This window comes from Orbicella faveolata, unplaced genomic scaffold (genome assembly GCF_042242905.1).
Source record: "Orbicella faveolata isolate gen_17 unplaced genomic scaffold, um_ofav_v1 contig_24, whole genome shotgun sequence".
Lineage (NCBI taxonomy): Eukaryota > Metazoa > Cnidaria > Anthozoa > Scleractinia > Merulinidae > Orbicella > Orbicella faveolata.
The window spans coordinates 24,404,943-24,426,839 of record NW_028301552.1 but is presented as its reverse complement, the minus strand read 5'-3'; the positions used below and the strand labels follow the sequence as shown (position 1 = coordinate 24,426,839).

Below are 21,897 nucleotides of genomic sequence, written 5' to 3'. Positions count from 1 at the left end.
CCTTTGGCTTATTATGCTTCTGACAGAAGATGCACAGCTTCAAGTCAACTTCCAAAGCTCTCTTTAGGGTCACAACTGGATCCATTCCAACATTTCACAGCTTTAGAGCAGCTTTCTACTTGCCAAACATCGAGCGAAGGCATACTAAACAACGAAGCTGAGTAACCAGGCTTACTTACCACTGGACTGGACTCAGACAGTGAGAGCGAAATTAGGGAAGCGCGACCGTGAACGCGTTTCTGTTTCCACATTCAAATGGGTAGCCAGCAACTTCATTGAAAAAAAAGCCCCATTGAACCCAAAATAACAGTGCATATGAAACACTTTGCTGTTTTAATTCAGCCAGTTGAAAAGAATGTGTTTCTCTTGTGAGAGAATATTATGAAAACATAAATGACATCATACATTGGCCCACTAGACAGGCAAGTCTTAAATTCCTCAAAATATGAAGCATGTAACATATTATAACTGAACTGGCTCTAGAAAATCCAAATTTGTGACATTTAACTCAGTGGTTTCCCCTTTTCTACACATTTATCATTGCGATGATGTCATTTTAAATGTCAATTTTCTGACGTCATTTTCAGACTGAAGATCACAAAATGAACTTTGGTAACAAGCATTTTCATTTTCAGCATGTCAGATTACTTCAGAAAATTCTTGTTACCAGCTTTTACTAAGAAATGCTTCTTGATTTTTGTGAGAAGGACTTTATCCAAATACCGACTGGTCTATTCTACTGAACTTTTCCGTCTGGTCACCAACAAAACAAAAAATAAACTGAAGGTAGAACCTAAATCGCACTCAGCCCTTGGCCCCATGGTTAATGAGCACTTCTGTGGTTGACCAGCTTCTTCTCCTGTGTGCGAGTTGTAGAGACCCTTCCCTGCATGCATTGCAATCACACTCAGTGGATATGTCATGGCTGGATAAACAGCAACAAAAAGAAGAGGAACTGGATTTTTTTAGTTTATTGATACTGGCAGTGTGGCAACAGGTTGTGATTGATTTAAACAGAGATTTTATTTGAAATTAGCATGATTTGTAGTGTTTCTAACTTATGGGATCAGGGGACAGCACCCTAACCTCAAGGGGTTTGTGAAATCAACATTTCACTCTTCCTTAAGTGAAATCAGCAGCTCTGTGATTATGCATTCTCATGAAATCAAAATCTTACTGTTTCTTCAGTGCAAAAAGCATCTTTGAATTGCATGCTGACATGAAATCAACATATTTTTTTTATTATAGAAAACAATGTTACATTTGCTTTCAGAACAATACTTACTCTACTTACAATATGACACAATACTTACAGTACAATACAAGATTTTACTCTACTTACAGAATGGTACAATACTTTCTTTACTTACAATAGGATACAATACTCTCTACTTACATTATGGTACAATATTTACTCTACTTACAATACGACATGGTTCTTATTCTACTAATAATAAGATACAGTACTAACTCTATTTCAGATGAAACAATACTTACTCTACTTGCATTTCATTACATTATGGTGCAAAACAATGTTCTACATTGTCTTACATGACATGACATTACATTACAGTGCAATAATTATGATACATTAAATCAAATCAATCTTTATTTGTACTCATTCTTGCTTAAGAAAAAAAAATTACAATTTCAATGAAAATGTTAAAAGTAAAAATTTGAGTGCTAGCTGCCTGGAATAACCATAGGGGCTAGCGGAGCCAGGCAGCCAGTTAACATCAGCATTAAATAGAAATAAAATACAGGTCAGCAAGAAAACTTGAACACAAATGCACACACAAGAAAAAAAAGAAGAGGAAAAACGCTATTTCTATGCTATGAAGGAAGTCTAAAATAGTTTAAGTTAGAGATGAATACAAAACATTAATATAAGAAGAGCACACAATAGCTATGGCAACTAATAACAGCTATATATTAAACTATAAAAGAAAGACTTGGAAAGGTGACAGAAATCAACAAAATACTGATTTACTGGTAAATTGGAAAACAACACAACTGCTAATAAGAACCTAAGAAACTAATAATCTTTGACTAGATCGTTTTTTACTGATTTCTTGAAGTTTGAAATAGACAAAGTTTTCAAATTTTCATTAATTGAGTTCCATACTTTGGGGCCCTTAAATCTTATGTTGAATATTCCATAATTTGTTCTTACTTTAGGTAAAGTATAGAACATATTCGAAGCACTTCTTGTATTATAGTAATGTCTTTTATTGACTTGAGTGAAGAAGGTATCAAACACAGATGGTAGACGTCTATTGTGAAATTTATACACAAAGACTGCAATATTAAGAAAGACAAGGTCAGGCAGTTTAACAACATTTAAGTGTTTGAAAATTGGACTAATTGAATAGCATGACGTGATATTACAGTCCACTACAATTGCATTTCAAAAATGTAAATTGGAATGCCCTCCTGCCTAATTATAAAATATTTGCTTATGGCAATAGAGCAGCCACACGGCCTTGTGAATAGCATATTGGTGGTATTAAAATTGACAAGAGGCACAGGAGACAAATTAACAGGTATCGAACAAGTTTTGAAAAGTTATAAAGAGACTTCTGTTGAGTTCTGAAGATCCAAATGTAATATCTAGCAAGTAAGCAGAGATGATGAGTTTTCTTGCTAAGGAAAAATGGCTTAAAGCCTGATACTATTGCTGGACTGAAAATACTGGTTACGTTTTCATGTTTTGTTGTTATCCACTGTTTAAATTATTGCCAAAAATGTGACGTTACACCGCAGGATCAAAATAAATGAATTGGACTTTCTTCCTCAGTTTTACAGAAGGTGCACAAGTCACTTTGTTTTATTCCCACTTTCTTGAGAAAGGAATTCGTAGCAAGTCTTCAATGTAAAAGTGTAAGTTGAAACATGATTAGTTTAGTAATTTGCGTACATTTAAACAGGAGTAGGTAAACCGACTTCCAGTGAATTGTTTCGTGACTTTCAAATTCACAGTCAGCCAACCATTTTTCCTGACTTGCAAAAGGGGATTTTTGCTTTATGGTAACCAGCCTTTCATAAACAACCTTGGTATGCTTTTTGGACTTTTTGGCTTGTAAGAAACTTTGAAGAAAGCTTTGAGAGGATGTGTTACTAAGTGACCGGCTTTCTCTCAAAGATTTTAAAGAAGATTTTAGACTATGAAGAACTAGAAAGTTTGCTTTAACATTGTAGCATTCCGTAAGTTCATGAGAAGATAGAAAGGTATTCCGGTCTTTAAATAGATCTGTAACGTTCTGGATACCTTTACAGTTCCACAATTTATAATATATGGGTCTGTTGTCAATTCATTTCAGAGAGTTATGCCATAGAGGTAATGAAAGAAAATGATCGGTAGAGTTCACATTCGCCTCGTAGCTTATCTCTGACCAAATTTGTAAGATTTCCGTCATAAAAGCATCTGTTGTGTTGATAAATTTATTTAAGTCATGTTTGTTAAGGTTTCCTTTGGAAACGGCTGGGCCACCATAGTGTTGTAGTTGCCAGTCAAAAAAGTACTTCCAAATTGCCTTGGTAGGTCTTGGAATTCACCCTCGGAATGGCCAAAGGGAGAACTTCACTCATAAACCGCCATGTTTCCATACAAATAGTTTTGGTGTTCCAATCACCATCAAATTATCTCTCACCTCTGGTTTCTTTCAGAAGTTTGCCTCTTCCCACCATTCTAGCTTCATGATGCCAGCCTGGGGGCTTCTGCAGTGGAAAATGGCTCGAAAAACACTTTTGAACCAAAAACATACCATGCTTGCTTATCGAGCAAGCAACAGCCAAATACTGACATTACAATGAAAATTTGAGCAGCAGCTTTATTAAACAGCACATACACTATTTTCAGTTGAACTTCTTATATGCAATCACAAAATTCTAGAGATTGGCTATGCTAAGAATAAACCTTAAGGTAATTCCGCAGTATTGCATTGTGCATCCCTACTGGGTATGATTTTTGTGTCATTGGGATGTGCACATGAGCGCATGCATGTACCCAAAGTAAGAGATTTCCCTCAAGCTAAGCTCGACAGCAAAATAAGTGCTCGTTTTCTCTTAAACAAGCATGGTGACCCATATTTTTTAATCCATAATTTTGGTGTACAAACTATCCTCTTTGAGTTAAAAAGTTAAGAAGAAAATTGCTCAGAAAGAAAAAAGGATATAGCTAAAAGAGTTCACAAAACTGTAATGCGAGGATGTGAATTATGACCTCGAAAACAATGATTTGAGGAACATTGTGAGTCAATGTCATTTAAAATTGTGTGATTTTGCCATAAATTATATTTTACATTGTTCCAAATGCCGAGACCTTCTATGTATCAAGATTTTTTCAAGTATTGCCTTTAATAACCTCTGCTTCCCTCTATGGCAAAATGTATAGTGAACTGATGAAATGCATGGTTAGGCATGAATGGGGTAAGATTGGCTCATCATGTCTTTTCAGCGAGAATGGTGACCTATCCTTTTTATTGTATTTTTCAAAACAGTGGTTGGTAAGGCACATTCAGGGAAGTTTCAAAAAATTGTTTGGCAACTTTTAGTACTGAGGAATCACCTTAAAAAACTCATAAAAATTTACCAGTTAGAGGATTAAGAAAAAAAAAATCTTTGCAGTGGCATGCTGATGTGACAGCAAATAAATTTCTAAAGATCTGGCCAGGAAAAACCAAGCTTTTTGCATATGTTGAGAAATAAAAATCATGTTGAAGCAAACACTCGCTATAGTACAACCAATCGGTTTGTTTGGGTTCATCCGTACAGTAGACCTGATTTCAATGTGAAATTGGACCAACTAAGCACTTTAATTGATTACATGATACTAGCATAACTTGAATACCAGTAAGATTTAACCCAAGATCTCTCCCGTGGCTCAATGTTTTGGCATGATCGCACCTCCCTCCCTTCCACCAAGAATTTTCTTACCAGAATGACTGATTCCAGGGCTCATAGTAGCTTTCTAGTTGTACGTAGACAAGATTGTTTGCTTCCATACAAAAACCCACACAAGTATTATGTCATGCATGCAACCCCACACAAGTATGCACTGTAGACTTCTTTCTTGTCAGAGAACATGTTGATTATCTCATAATTCGCTATCTTTCCTAATCTTATTACATTTCATATACTCTTAATGCCTAGTCTCTTAATAGCATAGTTGAAGAATTTTTCACACTTTCTTTACAACTGTTCAAGTTGATCTGAATTGCTAAGATTTATTCTCTTTTATTTGTGTCTTTTGTTAAAACCACTTGTTATCTACCTCTTTTCCCCCATGCTTGTTTTTTGTTTTTTTGCTTATTAAGTACACTGTTTCACAAGTGGTACTGCCCTGAACAAGCAAACAAGATCCTCGTGCATGTTAGGATGAGGAAGTAGTCTGTTGAATTTATTGCTGTTACAACAAGCTCTCTTTTGAAAACCATAGCCGGTGAGAGAATTTATTCTGCCCATGATAACATAATTATTGTGCTTTTTGCAGTTCCTAATGCGAGTGAAAGAGGGGATCAGGATATCTAGCAAGACTATCAAACAAAAGGGAAAGGTTAACGAGAAGCAGTTTTACCAACGGCAACTTGCTTTATACAAGGTATTGACTTTCCTAAAATTTTGAGGATTTAATGTCCTATATAATTAACACATTTTTTTATAATATAAATTATGAAACTCTGAGATTAATGAATGTACTTATATGATTGACAATGTTATATTTTTATATCTTTTATTGTAAATAATCAGTTTAATTTTATGTACTTACATTCAACTGTCGGCTGTTTTACACTGTATGAACATCACATTGCTGTAGCAATGGAAACAGTAGCAATGGAAATGTTGAATAAGTTGGCAATATGCTGCAGTGGGAGACCCAAACACAATCTTGCAAGGTTCAAAAAGAGTTCGTCCTCCTTTGACAGAGCTCTGTTAGTGTTCCCTGAGCTGACATTAGCCATTTGTGTGCTGTCCTCATCTCCATCAGGCAGGTTCCCATGAAGATTTTGGCTCCAGTAATTCATGTTTTCAGCGTGACACAAAACAAAAGTCAAATTTTCTATAGCTGGATGCAGTTTCAAAGCCAGAGTAAAAGTGAATGTCATCGCCACTACCTTTAAATCATTTAAAAGAAAACGTCGTACTATCGATCCTTGATTTTACTGATATAAAATTGGATTTCAAAACCTTTATTTCATCATCCTTTTCTCAAAGTAAAGCCGTCCAATGCTCAATCTCACAATCCTTCTCCTGGCAATAACTGCATAGTGTTTTCTCTTCGCCTTTCCCAATTCCGCGTGAACTTGTCTTTGACAAGCGCTGATTGACTGGTGTTTTCCGTACTGAGGGCATAGCATCGTCTATGAGAACTTTAAGTCCACCAGGTGTTGTGTGGTAATCATCACTGTGAAATGAAGAGAACACGTTCGAATGTGCTCAGTTATAGTAAACAATTCCCTTTCATCACAACATATTTTTACCTTCCATTTCTTCTTTTTTGACTCGCATTTTGGAAAACGATGGAAGGATAGTTCTTTATCCCTTGATAACTTCAAATGGCAGAGAGAGCACAACAGTGGTTAACCATGGCCGACCCACTTCACTTTTCCCTGTTTCAAGATGGTGGATGCATACCTCCAGTGACCAGTCCCCGCACGGCATGTAAAAGGTCTATACAGACCAACACTGTCTAGTTAATCTTCAATATGCTTCAGCTGCCAATCTGAAGCTGTTTTCAGTAATACAAAACTTGACAAATAACTTTGCCTCTGCCCCAGAGTTGGACCAAATCGAGTATCGACTGTGTAGCTTTTTAGCTGGTTTACGGGCATTGGCAGTATCGACATGTAGGCGTTGAAAAGCGTTGTGGAAAATTGTTAACGCTGCCCTAGACAATAGAGAGTTAAAAGTTTGATTTACACTGTGATCAGCCATGGTTTAGGTGGCTAAGCAAGGTGTAGGTGACAGATATATCTACTTGCGGTTGCATGGTGTCTTGCACTCTGTGGTGTCCAGATTGCACCCTTGGGGAGATGGAATAAACGTATGTATGTATGTATCTCATTTGGTCACATTTTCGACATTTGTTTTCATGGCAAACGAGCGTACATCTAGATAGTCTGAGGTTTTCTTTCCACCATTTTTCAATGAAATTTCCATGCAAAAGGGTTTCAAACCAGAATTGGTAAGCAAAGTCATTTAAGGCACTTCCTCTCTCAGCAATTTCTGAAAGTTGCATGGTTTTGGAATTTGAATCGCCTGGTTAGCAAGTTAAATGGATGAAAACAGAAGTCACATTTACAGTGTGGACACTTGAACCATGTATGCTATGGCTTTATTTTCACTTTATTTTCACTTATTTTGTAGTCATTTTTTACATTTTTCCAGAGCTAACCAATCACATCCATAAACCAAAGCAATGGCACAGACATTTTTTCTCCTTTTTTCCTTGTTTTTATCGTTCCACGCAACACAACGTTTGAGATGCCTTTCAGTGCGCAATTACACATGTATACCAAACAATGTTAGTGGTTTTTTTGGCAGGAATTCATTGTCTCTCACAGAGATCAGACATGGGTTTTCAGTTCCGCGAAATGGCCTACTCTTCAGCAAATTATACTAGTAAGTACACTTTCATCCAGAATGATGCATTTTTAGATACTTTTGTTGAATTTCAGTTCTTTTGGGGAACGAAAAAATGACTTTTTATTATTTTTCTTGAAATAATTAGGCCAGTGTAATCTCAGGATTAATCAACAACAAGGCATCTACGACAATGGAAGCCCGTTACCAAATATTTATCGAGAGAGAGTTCTTTATCTCCACCTCCATGGATATTGTCAAAGACAAATTTCAGGCACAGCACGGGTTAGTATTGGCTATGTCATTAAAGTTGTTCAAAACTATGAGGACAACAACACGTGTCTTCCTCCGATGCGAAAATTAGCGACTCATAATGTTGTTACACAAGACATTGCCGATTACATTGAATCCGAGAAATTATTATTTCTTTTGGTATTTTTTTTATTTAACATTCTTTAATTCCTTACATAATTTCATTAATTTACAATATTGTGATTAAAAAAATAATAAAATAGTTAAATGGATATTTACATTATTATTGTTGCTTCTTGTTCAGGGGAAATTGAATAGAATAAAGAAGATACAAATTTGTGGGAGAACATTTTTTGTATCTACTGTAGTTATTCACACTTCTTACTATTCAAATACATACACTACGAACAATTATGATAATTTCTTGCATAGTTAATCAGATTATAACATATATTGTGGTGAGTAGGCTGGGATAAATATTGAGATTATTTTTTAATATTATTTGAGGAGATAAAAAATGATGCAAATTTGCTGGAGAGGGCATTTTCTCATGTTTTCAAGAGTTTTTCTATTTTGTATTTTAATAAGAGGTTGTTTACAAATATTCTAAGAATTATTGGTTTGTCTTGTAATTTGCAACTATAAATATAGTACCTCATGAAAAGCATCATGTAGTTAAATTTCTTTACTAGCTCTTTATTATGCGGACCCTTGTCTAGGCCAAAATGTTTTTCTTCAATGGATGGGTTGAACTTTGAATTATTTCTTGCGTTGAGCCATTTCATAACCTCAGTATCAAAGGAAATTACAAACCGACAATCTTTGAATGAATGGTCGACGGAATCTTTTTCTCCAGAGTATAAGCAGTCGTCATCTGGTTTGATGCCAAAACAGCATAGCTCTTTTTTAGTAACTATAATGTGGTGAATCAGCTTAAACTGAAATTCTTTTAACTTGGTTTCTTCGCATAGATTTTTGATGGAGGTAAATGCTATTTTCCAGGAGTCTTCATTCATATGCATGGATAGATTTTTGTTCCATCATCTGGGATCTGCATGTTCTGCTGTATGGGTCTTCACATTTAATAGTTTGTAAAAGTCGCAGGTTTTGGCCTTATTTAAAACTGATAGAGTCCGGATCTTTTAATTTTATCTCTTTTGTTTTTCCAAAGAAATTTAACTAATTTTGTTTTCACTAAGTGTGTGAAACCTTCAGGAATGTTGAGGATCGAGGATGAGTAAATTAGTTGTGACAAACCAAGTGACTTTAGTATCATCACTAGCAAACAATGTAAGATCTCTTGCTCTCCACATATCAAGTTTTGTTTGCAGCTTTTCAGTTTAAGATTGAAATTCCATTCGCTATTTCCTTTCACCTCATAGGAGACATGTATTCCTAAAATTCTAACCAGGATGCGAAGCCATTTTAGCTGTAGAGGGTTGAGTTTGTTTTTCTCCTACTTTCCAAGCCAAATCCCTTTGGACTTTTTTACATTTAGTTTTAAGCCAGCTAGTACACCAAACTTTCTAACTGTTCTTAGTGCATTTTCAGTGGAGGTCAAATCAGCAGAAAGCAGGTTTGTATCATCTGTGAATTGACTCACTTTAATTTCGTTCCCAAATATTTTGATGCCTTTTATACTTGGGTCTTGTCGGATCTTATTTGATAATACCGGTAGTTCTACCGATAGAACAAATAGATAAGGTGAGAGGGGGCATCCTTGTCGTACACCCCTGGATGGTTTGAACCAATTCGTAGTAAAGCCATTATTTATGACTGCGCTCTCAATATTTGTGTAGAAAGTACTTATCCACCATTTAATCCTAGTTCCAAAGTTAAAGATATCTAAGGTATTCATTGTAAATGACCACTCTAGAGAATCAAAAGCTTTCTGGAAATCTAGCAAAACTAAGATACCGGGTGTGTTTTGCGACTTTGTATGTTCCATGATACCAATAATTAATCTGATATTTTGCCCAATAATATGCCTTTGATAAACCCTGTTTGATCTCAATGCACCAGGTTTGGAAGTGACGATTCTATTTGTTTGGCAATGACCTTAGCTGCCACCTTACAATCTACATTTAGTAATGTAATTAGGTGCCAGTTGGATAATTCTAAGAGTGATCCGTCTTCTTTTGGAATTAAGGTGATGACTCCTCGACGTTGGGAAATGGAGAGTTCATTTGCATCATATGCAGCATTGCAAGTCGCGACCAGGTCCTCTCCCAATAATCCGATAAAATACTTATAAACTTCAATGGTGAATTAATCTTCCCCAGGAGTTTTATTGGCCTGGAAAATATCTAGGGCTATTTTGCATTCCTTGAGAGTTATTAGTCCTTCCATTCTATCTCTCTCCTCGTCCGTGAGTTTGGGTATATCCAGATGTTCAATGAAGTCATTCAAATCATTGTCATGTGTATTGTACATGTATACAATGTTTTATAATACCTTTCAATGGCTCCAAGAATCTTCTCATCATCCTCTATACAGAGTTCCCTTTTGATTTTTTTGTTGTGATTCTTTTTTTCGAGGTTAACTTTTCAACTTACTAGCCTAGTGGATAGTGACAACTTAGATGTTACTAGCCAAAAAAAAAATTTACTAACCAAGCATTAATGTTGGCTTGGTCCAATAACAGCAGAATTACTAGCAAGACTTGAAAGCACAACGCAAGTAACTCTTTAATACATATTGTTGGTAATTACATTGTACTTAAACCAGTTCCAGTTCCACAACGTGAAAAATATAAAAGAGCGCATTAGCATTTTGGCGGTGGATGTTTTAGATTTACACCTTCTTCCTGAGCAGGTTGTTTCATTTCAGAACTCTCGTTTTTGGGCTTTTTCTTTTTTACTGCTGGTAAAAAACCCTCTTATATCCATTTTCGAATTTTAAGAAAAACAAAACAATGTTATGCTGCATCTGAAACCTCTTGACCAGTTGACATATAGTTGGCACACCTTGTGTCTTGCTTGACTGGTAACGTTAAACACTAGGGCAAACCAATTTATCACCGAATTATGCCAGTTTTAATTTTAATTGCCTCATGTTTTCCTCACATCAAATCTCTCAGGCCAACAGATCACAAAGAAAAATCCAGCAATTTTCCCAAAAAGACTTTCAGCACTCTGTTTTTCTTTGAGACTTCATTGGAAAAATATTGAGGCCCCAAGATGTTATTGTAAAAACTGTGGAGACTTCTTCAGTCTCTTCACAGACAGGAGCTGTAGAATTCAAACTGTTTCAAATGCAGGGTTAACGAAACTTGAATGCCTTTCTCGTGTAATTATTTCTGCAGTGGTAAGTTTCGTCAGTATGGACATAATGACAAATCCCCTATGTGTTATTACACCAAATGAAATGTCATCCCTTTACAGTTCTGCACGATTTTGCACATGATTTTATCAGGTTGCACATGTTTTGTGCACAGTGCTACTAATTTTGTAACAAAAGAAGAACATCGATGTATGCTTTCAGAAAATGCTGTCTTGTTTGTCAAATATTTCTTTCAATATAATAACAAGTTCAGTTTTTATACCCTTTCAAGTACCACACAGCAAAAAGTAAACATGATGTGTCCAGGATGAAATTTTGACCTTGTTTCCGAGTAAAGTGTTAGTGTTTGACTTACTTGAGGAACACAGAAACTAGTTCAGCCAATTTCATTTTGTTTACTAGCCAAAGTGGCTAGTGGAAGTCAAAAACGTACTAACCAGATCTAAATTTCTACTAGTCTGTGGCTAGTTGGCTACCGTTAGTGTTGAGTCCTGTCAAGATTGACAGCTTATCTCCAGATCTTGATCTCTTGCACGCAAGCTATTTATAGCCCCTGTGATGGGAGAATACAAGTGTTGCCATTGATGAAGATGGCGAAATCAATTGACTCATCAGACTCTTCCGTGCTGGGTCTGTCAAAGGTTTACTCATGGTTAAAATCTCTATCTCCATGCCTAATACTGGAGCATCTTTCAACACAATTCGAAGATAGAGGCTTTAGATCAAGAAGGCTAGCATAATTTATGTGAAATCAAAAGACCTCGATGCCTTCTTCCCATCTCCAGACAAGCTATTGTTAGCCAAAAGGCATGTGTTGGAAGCTAAACTGGAGAACATACAAAGTGGAACAGCACCGTGCTCGACCAAAAAGATTAAAAATGACCCACAATTTAGAGAGCAATGCCTATGCAGCCAATTGTAGCACACAGACACTCAACTCAAGCATCTATGGCAGATTTTCTAGCATACTACAAGCACTAAACTGTACTGAGTGACTAGGAACTCATCTCTCTGAAGATTTCCATTATAATGTTGATGTTGTTTTCCCAATTGTAAACAGTGTAATGTTATGTTGTGTTCCTAATGTTGTTTTGCGTCCTCTGCTGAAATTAATATGTTGTTTCATTTTTTCCTTGTTGAATGACAAAGTGTAGTCTTTCTTTCAGAAAGTGCCATATGATTATAGTTTCACTGGTAAAATATCCTGCTATTGTAAGAAGCAGACTGACCATGATTGATAAAAAATGTGGAAAAAATTTGGAAAAATGTCTCCACTGTCGTGTGAAATTACAGCACCACTTTGAAAATAATGTGGAAAAAAGGAAGGAAAAAGCGTCTCGGCTGTTGCATCAACTTGCGGCTGTGATGGGCTAGTTCTGAAAAAAGTAGCAAAATAAGTGGAAAAAAGTACAAATAAAGTGAAAATAAAGCCATAGCGTTCATGGTTCGAGTGTCCGCACTGTAACTAGAGAATGTTGGTCAGTAAACAAATGCCTAGAAAGAATGTTCAGCTAGTTAACAGGCATAGTGAACAACAGTATATTTATTTTACCTGTACGTGAGTTACAAATGATTATGTTGTTCGGCTTCCCTGTGGTCTGAGTTCATTGACAGTAAATTAAAAATAACAAACAGAACTTAGCATTGACACAGAGCCTGAATTATGAAATTTTGCAAACCAAAGTGCATTTCCCTTTGGGCGAGCGAGAAGATTTTCATGAACACAGATCCAAAGGGAGCTTTAAAATTGAATACAGGCCAAAATTTAAGCTTGTTCTTTTGTTTACGTTTTGAATTCATGCTGAGTCAACGTCAAAACATGACATAACAGTCATGCAAATGTATATCAGAATTCTTTTTTTCGGGAAAAAGAAATATATTCCGAAACTTCTTTGATCTAATTGGTAATGGTTGGCTTTGCTGCATTTTTTTTGGAAAGTTCAAGGGATTTTTTGTGTTGAATTCCTTGGTTTTCCCGGGTCATGTTACATGTAGGTCGCCTGTCTCGATTGCGCGTGGTTGATTCTTCACTCAAATTCGTGGCCATAATTTCCTTTCAGTTGAGACTTTGTAAACTTGAGCAGCCATTTTCTTCAAACTAAGGTAGACATCAGACCAAGAGGTGATTTGAAAACGAATTTATTCCATGCTCACTCTGATTTATAGAGGTAATTTCAAGAATGCATCTGGCTGAGTCATGTGGTGTTTGACTAAAAAACAATAGGCTACAATAATTCTACGAAAAGGTGACAAACAGAATCAAAAAGATAAAGACAAACAACTTACAGATATTTCCTCCTATTGATGTGAAGAGGTTCATTGAAGTAACCGATGAACTAAACTGAAACTAAAGGTAATTGACACGATTGCTGCATGATTTGTTATGTACTGAACAAAAATCTTTCGCAATGTCAATCACATGACAATTGACGAGTTGAATTCTGACTCAAGTGTAACACACGTAGCAGGCATTTATGAATCCTACATACCGGCCTTAAATTGAGAGCATTTAAACTTAGTTGAGTGACTCAAACAGAAAAACTTGAGTAACATGTTTATTGTCACTAAATCCATTCAAAATGGTTCATCACAAGCAAGTTAATAAAGAAACGACTGTTCTCTGATGTTACAAGCAAACTTCATGGTTGAGAAAATCCATGGGGAAGAACACAACACAAGTGAACGGTGGGTTGTGAGCATGCTAGCGTGATACGTGAAGCTGCGAGCCTCCTGCGCTACTTGCAGCTTGTCGCTTTGCCACTCATCACTTGCATGTCATGCTCGCAGACACACTTGTTTTGCTTTCTTCATTGCTCCGGTGTTTGGGGAGATAAATAACTGATTAGACACCATGTAATGCAACTAATGTCGTTTAATGGTGGATACTGAAATATACTACTTGGCCAAAAGCACATAGTAAAAACCATGTGATGCATGAGAACCAATCAATATACATAACACTCCTATGAAAGGTAGTAAAGTAAACTAGAGACAATATACCTGTAAGCAGTGTCACTAAAATAAAATGTCCATTGTTCAGAATGTTCAATAGAGTTCAACAAAGTTTTAAATGAAATGTCCATTGATCAGGCTATTACAATGTGTGGACATAAGTTAATACAGGATCAAAATTTCTTGGCAGGATCATAATCTTTTGGTTAAGGTCGTTAAGGTGGGAGGGAAGTGCTTCAATATAAATGGAACCTGGGAGCCTTTTTAAGGGTGAAGGGGTGGAGTTTGTCAATGGCAGTTTACTGTACCCTTTCTATGTTATTTGTATTTTGCGGTCCCAGTGTGACCATGCTATCTTTATGATACCATTACCACATTACAAAGCAAGAAAGCATTTTATGGTGGATAGCAGCTACACTTCTTCAAAAAATCTTTAATTCGACTAAAGTAGGCCATGAAATATCTCGATTACAGCTAAGCAAAAGAACAATTTCTGCAGACTCTGGCAGTTGGCTGTTGTCAATTGTGCCAGCATAATATTTGGCATAATTTAGCAAACTGAGCAAACTGAGCTTTTATCTAAATTTAGCGCTGTTAGCATAATCTGGTTTTTCTGAACTTCATGAAATGACAATTTCGTTTTGAATATACATCTTTTTACTTGTTCTGTTGCTAAAACTTTTGTTACTGTTGTCTCCAGGTCGCCTAGGGTCGGTGTGATGTTTCTTGGTCTTAGGCCCCACACATGCAGTTTGGTAGTGAGCTGACTGAGCTCTGGCATCCTTGTCGTTGATCCAAGCACTTCCCAAGTTCCAGTTCAGATATTTCAGTAGCTTTCAATGTCGTACAGAGAGCTTCAATCTCTGGCGAGTGTTCATTGAAACTGTCTTTAAGAGCGAATTAGCCCAATTCATACCCCCACTGTAGTATGGGGAGGTTGATGGCACCCCTCCACTGTGTTTTTGTTCAGAGAAATAAATTTAAATAGATTAGATAGCACTGAGTTTACTCTACAACTACTAGGTGATACCATTTTTTCTAATTGAGGCATCATATGATGTCGTCATTTGACCCACCATCTTGGATCCACCATCTTGGATTTCACATTTTTAAACTCATGGAGATGCAAAGCGTAGAAACTTGTTTGTTGCGGGGACTCCGATATGCAAATGTGTCACTCACTCACTCACTCACTCAGGTGTAGGAACTGTTCGTAATTAGTTGGCCCTAGCATGAGCACCTGAGCTTGACGCCATGTTGGAATACTAACCGTGCCTGCCGCCATATTGGAATAGTAACTGAGCCCAACACCATATTGGAATAGTAACCATGCAGTCACTGCTAGCCTCGTTATCGTGTTTGAGCGGTTACTACTCAATGCATGCATCGAGCTAGCCTGAATGGTGATTTTATAACTTTTACATGACCATTTATATTAGGTCTTTCCAGCTAAATTGAAGTGGAGTTGACTTCGAATGTTTGAATTAGTACTATGGTCAACTTGACGGCTGAATTTCATGAGCATTTGACTCATCAGGGGTTAAAAATTACCAGGAGACTCGCATTTGTCTGCTGGAAAGTGACCTGAAAATGAGTAAATCTCATGCAAATGTGGTAAGCTTTGATGAGAATGTGTCTTATTCGTCAACCTCAATGAACTTGTATGAGTGAAACGAACAATTTTTAATGAACGACACAGCTATTGAAAACAGGACAAACATCAGCACCATTATATAATATTGTAATTTCATTTTCATTTAGTAACATCTAAACCTGAGGCCAGCCAAAATGTTGTTTTAAATAAAACTTATCAGCTAAGCTTACGACGTTGCATCAGCCTTGCAGTAGCCTTTGACTTATTATCGTTTTATTTTTCAAGTTTGGCTGATTAGATATCCTGTGAGATCCAATGTTTAATCAAGCTGGATCTTCATTCACAGCTTTGCAATTTTATAGTACTTAAGTTTTCCATGTTGAGTTGTCCATGTTCAACCGACATCGATTTAAGTTTAGATTAAAGTTGTGTTTGCTATACTTGTCTTGTTTATTTTAGTACATTGATCTGAACTCTGAGTGGGATGTGAAATGCACATAAACGTGGAAAAAAAATTCCCAGATACTTGATTTTGATAAGCTTAAATGATTTTTGCCCTGTCTTTTGTTGACATTTTTAGTGCAGAGTGTACTATTGGGATGGTTTAGGGGGCTGATATTCGCTAAGTTTCTAATGCTATAAGGTGTAAACTTTAATGTTTGTTTAATTAATTAATTTCAATTAATCCATTAGCCTTGCAGGAAGGGGAGTTGGTTGGGGTAGATACCCAAGTGCATTACGCAAAAACGTGTCATATTTACGTTGCTTTCTTCAATAATATGACAAAACTATATATGTGGTTTTGCAAATCTCATGCTATCCTTGTGGTGCCATTCTCTTAAGAACAAAAGCAATTTGCTCCAAATGCACGCGCATCAAAGAAAGTGTCAAAGTCGACTATATGTTAGGTGAAAGATACATTTCATACAGGACTACCCACAAACGTTGAGTGCTTTCCCTTGTGGTAGAACATAACATGTAAGACGCATGCATACTAGCATTGCTAGTGTGATAAACTCCGTTCTCGAGTTCAGATGCACGCTTTTTTTTTCGTAAATGAGTGATGTCACACTCTCATTTTAGCTGGGGATAGCAGCTATATTTCAGGTAACGTCAGTTCTCCTTTTTTAGTGCAAAGAATGCTACTGTGACTGTGTATCTTCTGGAATCTTCCCTAGCTTGATTCAAGAAATGTCGTCTGCTGTTTGATAAGTATTGTGTGTTTGCCAGGGTTGAAATAGAGAATGGGAACATATTGCTTCTCCTTAGCAGCTTGTTTGTTTCCTCTTCTATGAAAGAAATCAACACTGAAAATGCTTGCAAAAGAGACTACTTATTTTGATGTATTACATGCAATATATATGGAGACAAGCGGTCCCACATTAGGAAAGAAATTCTGCCTCATAACAAACCTTACCTATAGCCTTGAGTGAAATGCAATGAAAAAGGTCTGTGAGCTCATACAACTTGAATACATACAAATTTTCCCAGCAGGCAGACTAAGAGTACTCTATGAATGTTTTGGTACGAGTGTCTTCTGTGACCTAAGAACCCCTTTAACCTTTACCAATCCATGTTCAGCTGCAATTTTGCCACCCTAGCTATTCTGGAGGTATGTGTTTGTAATATGTGTGCAACAAAAGCCAATGAAAAAAGCGTGCGTTTGTGAGATAAGTGCGACCTTGCATGGTACGAACCCAGCTTGTTTTAACAGCCTTTAATAATACACCAATAATTGCAAGTTCACCAGCATGTTTCATCTCTAGTTTACTTAATCCACAAGTTTGGCCATAGGTCTCCTTTCATTCTTAAAAAGTTAAGAAATAACAGAAATCAATACAAAATCAAGCCAGCATGCTTAGAAAGGTAAAAAACTGTGGTTCCAAATGGCATTATTTCTTGTTTTGTCTATTCACCCTGTTCTGTCTTTATTTTGCTTAAAAACCAAGTAGCATAATAGACCGTTTGCATGATCCGGTCACATGGTACAAAATCACACATGCTGGTGCGCAAGTTGCGCAAAGGGACTTCCAAAACAAAGGCAGGTCCAGGTGGACTGGTATGAGTTGCATTCTTTTGGAAGTCTCACTGTGCAACTTGCACACCAGCATGCGCGATTTTGTGCCAGGTGACCGGATCATGCAAAGGACCTATTGTGACCTTACACAGGAAAACGTATACTGCGCCTTATCTGTTAAACGGATAAAAGCGTTTATCATCCATTTGTAATCTATTTGTAATTCGTTTAAACGTTTTATGAAAACCATTTAGAGCGTTAGGTGAAACGTTTAACGTTACAATCAAACCATTCGAACGGCTTTTGCAACCATTCATAAATTTTCTGGACATGTTAAAACGGAAAGAGGTGTCCGTTAAGAACATCTAAACAGCCGTTAAAACGGCAAAAGTAATCTGTTAAAAAATCCAAGTATACGTTTAAACGGCAAAAGCAATCTTTAAAGAAATCTTTGAATTCGTTTTAATGAGAAGCCTATGCAGTATCCATTTAGAAGGTCTTGGAACCATTATAAAAATGTTTTAACAAACATTTTAAGCTTACTGTTAAAACGACCAAGAACAATGTTAACCAGAAGCTACAGAGTTCAGAAGACAGGCAGAACGGAGTGGTAAAACAATTTGTCAAACTGAACAGAAAGCCGTGGTATGCTTGAAAATAAGCTTAGATCAAGTTGGCATCTCGTCTGCGAACGCTCAATTTACAATTCTGTACAGACATGGACAGAACTGTGTTTCTGTTTTCTTGACAATTAACATACAGACAGTTTCCAACCGTGAGTAGTTATGCGCTTGCTTTGAATTATATTATCTATATCCAATCTACTGATGATTAATTAGAGTCATTCTTATTGCTTTCAAGCACTTATGGTTGGATATACAGTGCAGCTCAGATATATCAGAACCAAAATATACGCGTAATTCGTGTCAGCCCAATACATGTATACACGTATGCGTATATGCACATACGCGTATACATTATATACGCGTATGCCTGATTACTATGTATGAGCTAACCTATTGTTTTTTCTTTTCTTAACAAGTCGTTGTTTTCAATGGCTTGACAGCTTGCCACAGAGTGAGAAAGAGTTTTCTTTATTTTTAATACGCGTACACAAGATACACGTGTGTCCCTTCAGACTAGACTTATTATCAAAATGTTTGCTGAAACTAACATTTTGCAATTAGGCACTTGACAGAAAATTAGCTGACTGAATATTAATGAAAAGAGAGAGTATTTTGCCGTTAAATCAAAAATTTACTGTTTTTTTGGTCAAATAGACCCTGGGATACACGCTTCCACAATCCCATGTTCATGGAGCAAACAACACAACCGAAAGATAACATTTTTCGACACAAAGTAAACACGGTCCAAGCAAGCGACTTGGAAACATGTGCCGAAACACACAACTTTTCCTTGAAGAAAATTAAAAGTAACAAAATGTGAGCAGCGCACCATAGAAACCTCAGTAAACATTTCTTTCGTCAGGGAAGGAATATTTTACCATTTGAATGAATGATTTGTGTCAGATATAACTGGAGATGTCATTTTCTCGACAAGGTCAAGGTCAATAAACATCTCGCAAGTGACTTGCCGATGCATGCCGAAACACAGAACTTATCCTTGAAGAAAAAATAACTAAACGTGAGCGACATGCTGATGAAACTGATAAACAATTATTTGGCTAAAGAAAGAGCATTTTACCGTTTGAATGAACGGTTTGTGTCAAATGTAACCGGAGATATCATGTTTTTGACAAGGTCTTCGGAACATTTCAAACAATAAACATCTCACAAGCGACTTTCCGATGTGTGCCTAAACACAACTTTTCCTTGAAGAAAAAATACCTAAATGTGAGCAGCGCGCCATAGAAACTTTGATAAACAATTTTTTCGTCAAGGAAAGAGTATTTTACCATTTAAATGGAAGATCTGTGTCAAATACATAACCAGAAATATCATTTTTTTTGCTATTATCTTCAGAACACTCAATTCAGACAATTAAACATTTCGCGAACAACTTGCTGACATGTGCCGAAACGCAGATCTTTACTTGTAAAAACAGTAAGTTCACCTGTTAAAGTAGGGAGTTCAAGTGACTGTTTCAATTTTCTTCCCATTTTTGGTAGCTTAAGATCAAGCAAGTGTTAATAAACGGAAGTTTGTCGGTGAATTTGTGAAGTGGTCGAAAACTCAAAATAGGAGAACTTCATTGATCAGCAGGACGTTTTAATAATATACAAATTTTGCTGTGAAGCCTTTTTTATTCCCAGAAATGTAATGTCCTTTGTTTGACCAACGATGCTTCACATAAAGAAACTTATGGGAATGCATAACAAAGAAACATATACGCGCATATGTGCGCGTATTGACATGCGCGTATACACAAAATATGCTCGTATAATAGGGTAACCCGAAAACACTGACCCCCGGTGCACGGACCCCCACTACAGACCCGGTCCATGGACTACCCCTACGGACCCCCTCTACGGACCACCCCCCAAAAATATAATAAAAATTAGAAATAAATACTTCACTCATGGGTTGTCTAATAGATTACTTGTCTCGGCGAATTTTCGAGTATTACATTGTACAAATGTAATTGACACCCTTCTTCCCCCGTCCCCCCGAAAAAAAAAAGCCTATAAGCTTTGCTCAGCGTAAGGAGATGCTGATGGCAAAAAGGAGGAAAATTGTTACATTGCATTCGTGGCTCAATCTGACTATGGAAGATGAGTTTTTCGGTAGTTCAAGCTTGTTTGTATCTTGTTTGTATCCACGAATTCACATGAGAATGGGCTGAACAAAATGGTGGAGGGGAAAGAGTACAAATTCCGAGGCTTCCTGGAGACTTTCACTGTCTTTCATATACAGTATGGCCACAGCAAAGGAAATTGCAATGTATAATGATACAACTTGCACCCGAGCTTGAACCCCACGAACATTGAATTTGCAAAATGTAAAGTTTGAAATTTCGCCGACACAATCTCTTAGACAACCCATAACTGAAATATTTCTTTTTTTCTTTCATTCTAATTTGGGGGGTGGTCCGTAGAGGGGTCCGTAGGGGTAGTCTGTGGACCAGTCCAGAGGTGGTCTGTGGACCCAGTCCGTAGTGGGGGTCCGCGGATGGGGATCAGTGTTTTCGGGTTACCCTGTATAACATGCGTATGCACAGTTGGCATATATCTGAGCTGCACTGTAATTTTGACTATTTTGCTGACCACATGCCAAGTCGGTGAGCCTTCAATTGAAAAGTTGAACGTTTGAAAAGTTTGGCTAACCATTCAAATGCTTGAGGTCATCCATTTGAACACATGAGCTAACCGTTTTAATGCTTCAAGTCATCCATTCCAAAATTTTTGTCAGCCGTCTTAACGCTAGCAGCTATCCGTTCGAAAATTTTTGCCAGCCGTCTTAACGCTTCCAGTCATTCATTCGCAAATTAAATTTTCACTAACCGTTCGAATGCTTTGCCAAGCCGTTTGCCAAGATTCAGTAACCATTAAGACATTTGTAGGAAACATTTTAACGGAAACATTTCTAGGAAACGTTTTAAAGCTTTTATAGGCGTTTACTATCCGTTTATTATCCGTTTATCATCCGTTTATTTTAGCCCGTTTAACTGAGAGGGGCTAATGTACATTTCCTGTGTAACGTCACAATTTTGATGCAAGGAGCATAATTTAGAGAAACAAGCATAATTCGGGCATAATTTTAAAAGATTTTTGAGCAGTGCTAGGAGCATAATATGCTAGTTTTACAAGCACAATCGACAAAAACCTATCTGCAGTGATAACTTTCGTATTGGAACTACAATAGCTGCAAACAGTGGTAAGAAAAGAACATGCCCTGCTCTCCATGTCACTTCTAAGATGGACTTTTCAATTACGCCAAAAAGAGATCCCTTGATCAAGGGTTGCTGATTTCACCTCTCTTTTTCCATGCTAGAGGTGTCATGCATTGTAATGACAGCGCATGACCAATTCACTAGAATAGAAACTCTGGAAAAAGGCATTCTTTTCATGTTCAGGAAATGGGTACCGGTCTAAGAGGAGAATATTCAGCACATAATTATGATGAGCTGTTTCCTTTCTTAGCAAGATAGCTATTAGACACCAAGGCAAACGTGGAGCAAGGACGATCCAGTCTTTCCCCCACCCCCCTTTAATGGTGCTATTTTTTCGTTCCTTCTGAGACATGTTCCTTCTAAAAACATC

General features: G+C 36.9%; 1 protein-coding gene and 1 long non-coding RNA gene across 3 annotated transcripts in view; both read left to right on the top strand.

Moving 5' to 3' along the window:
- Positions 1-21,897, top strand: part of LOC110054340 (tRNA (32-2'-O)-methyltransferase regulator THADA-like) — a 653,734-nt gene that overhangs the window by 265,092 nt on the left and 366,745 nt on the right. For both annotated transcript variants that reach the window (XM_089292979.1, XM_089292980.1), the window contains one exon: positions 5,492-5,599. In XM_089292979.1, the coding sequence (XP_089149105.1) occupies positions 5,492-5,599 (108 nt within the window). The remainder of the gene's footprint in view (positions 1-5,491; positions 5,600-21,897) is intronic.
- On the top strand, positions 5,681-12,425 carry LOC110065285 (uncharacterized). The gene is made up of 2 exons (XR_016208213.1): positions 5,681-7,620; positions 7,730-12,425. It is a non-coding gene; the product is annotated as an uncharacterized LOC110065285 (long non-coding RNA).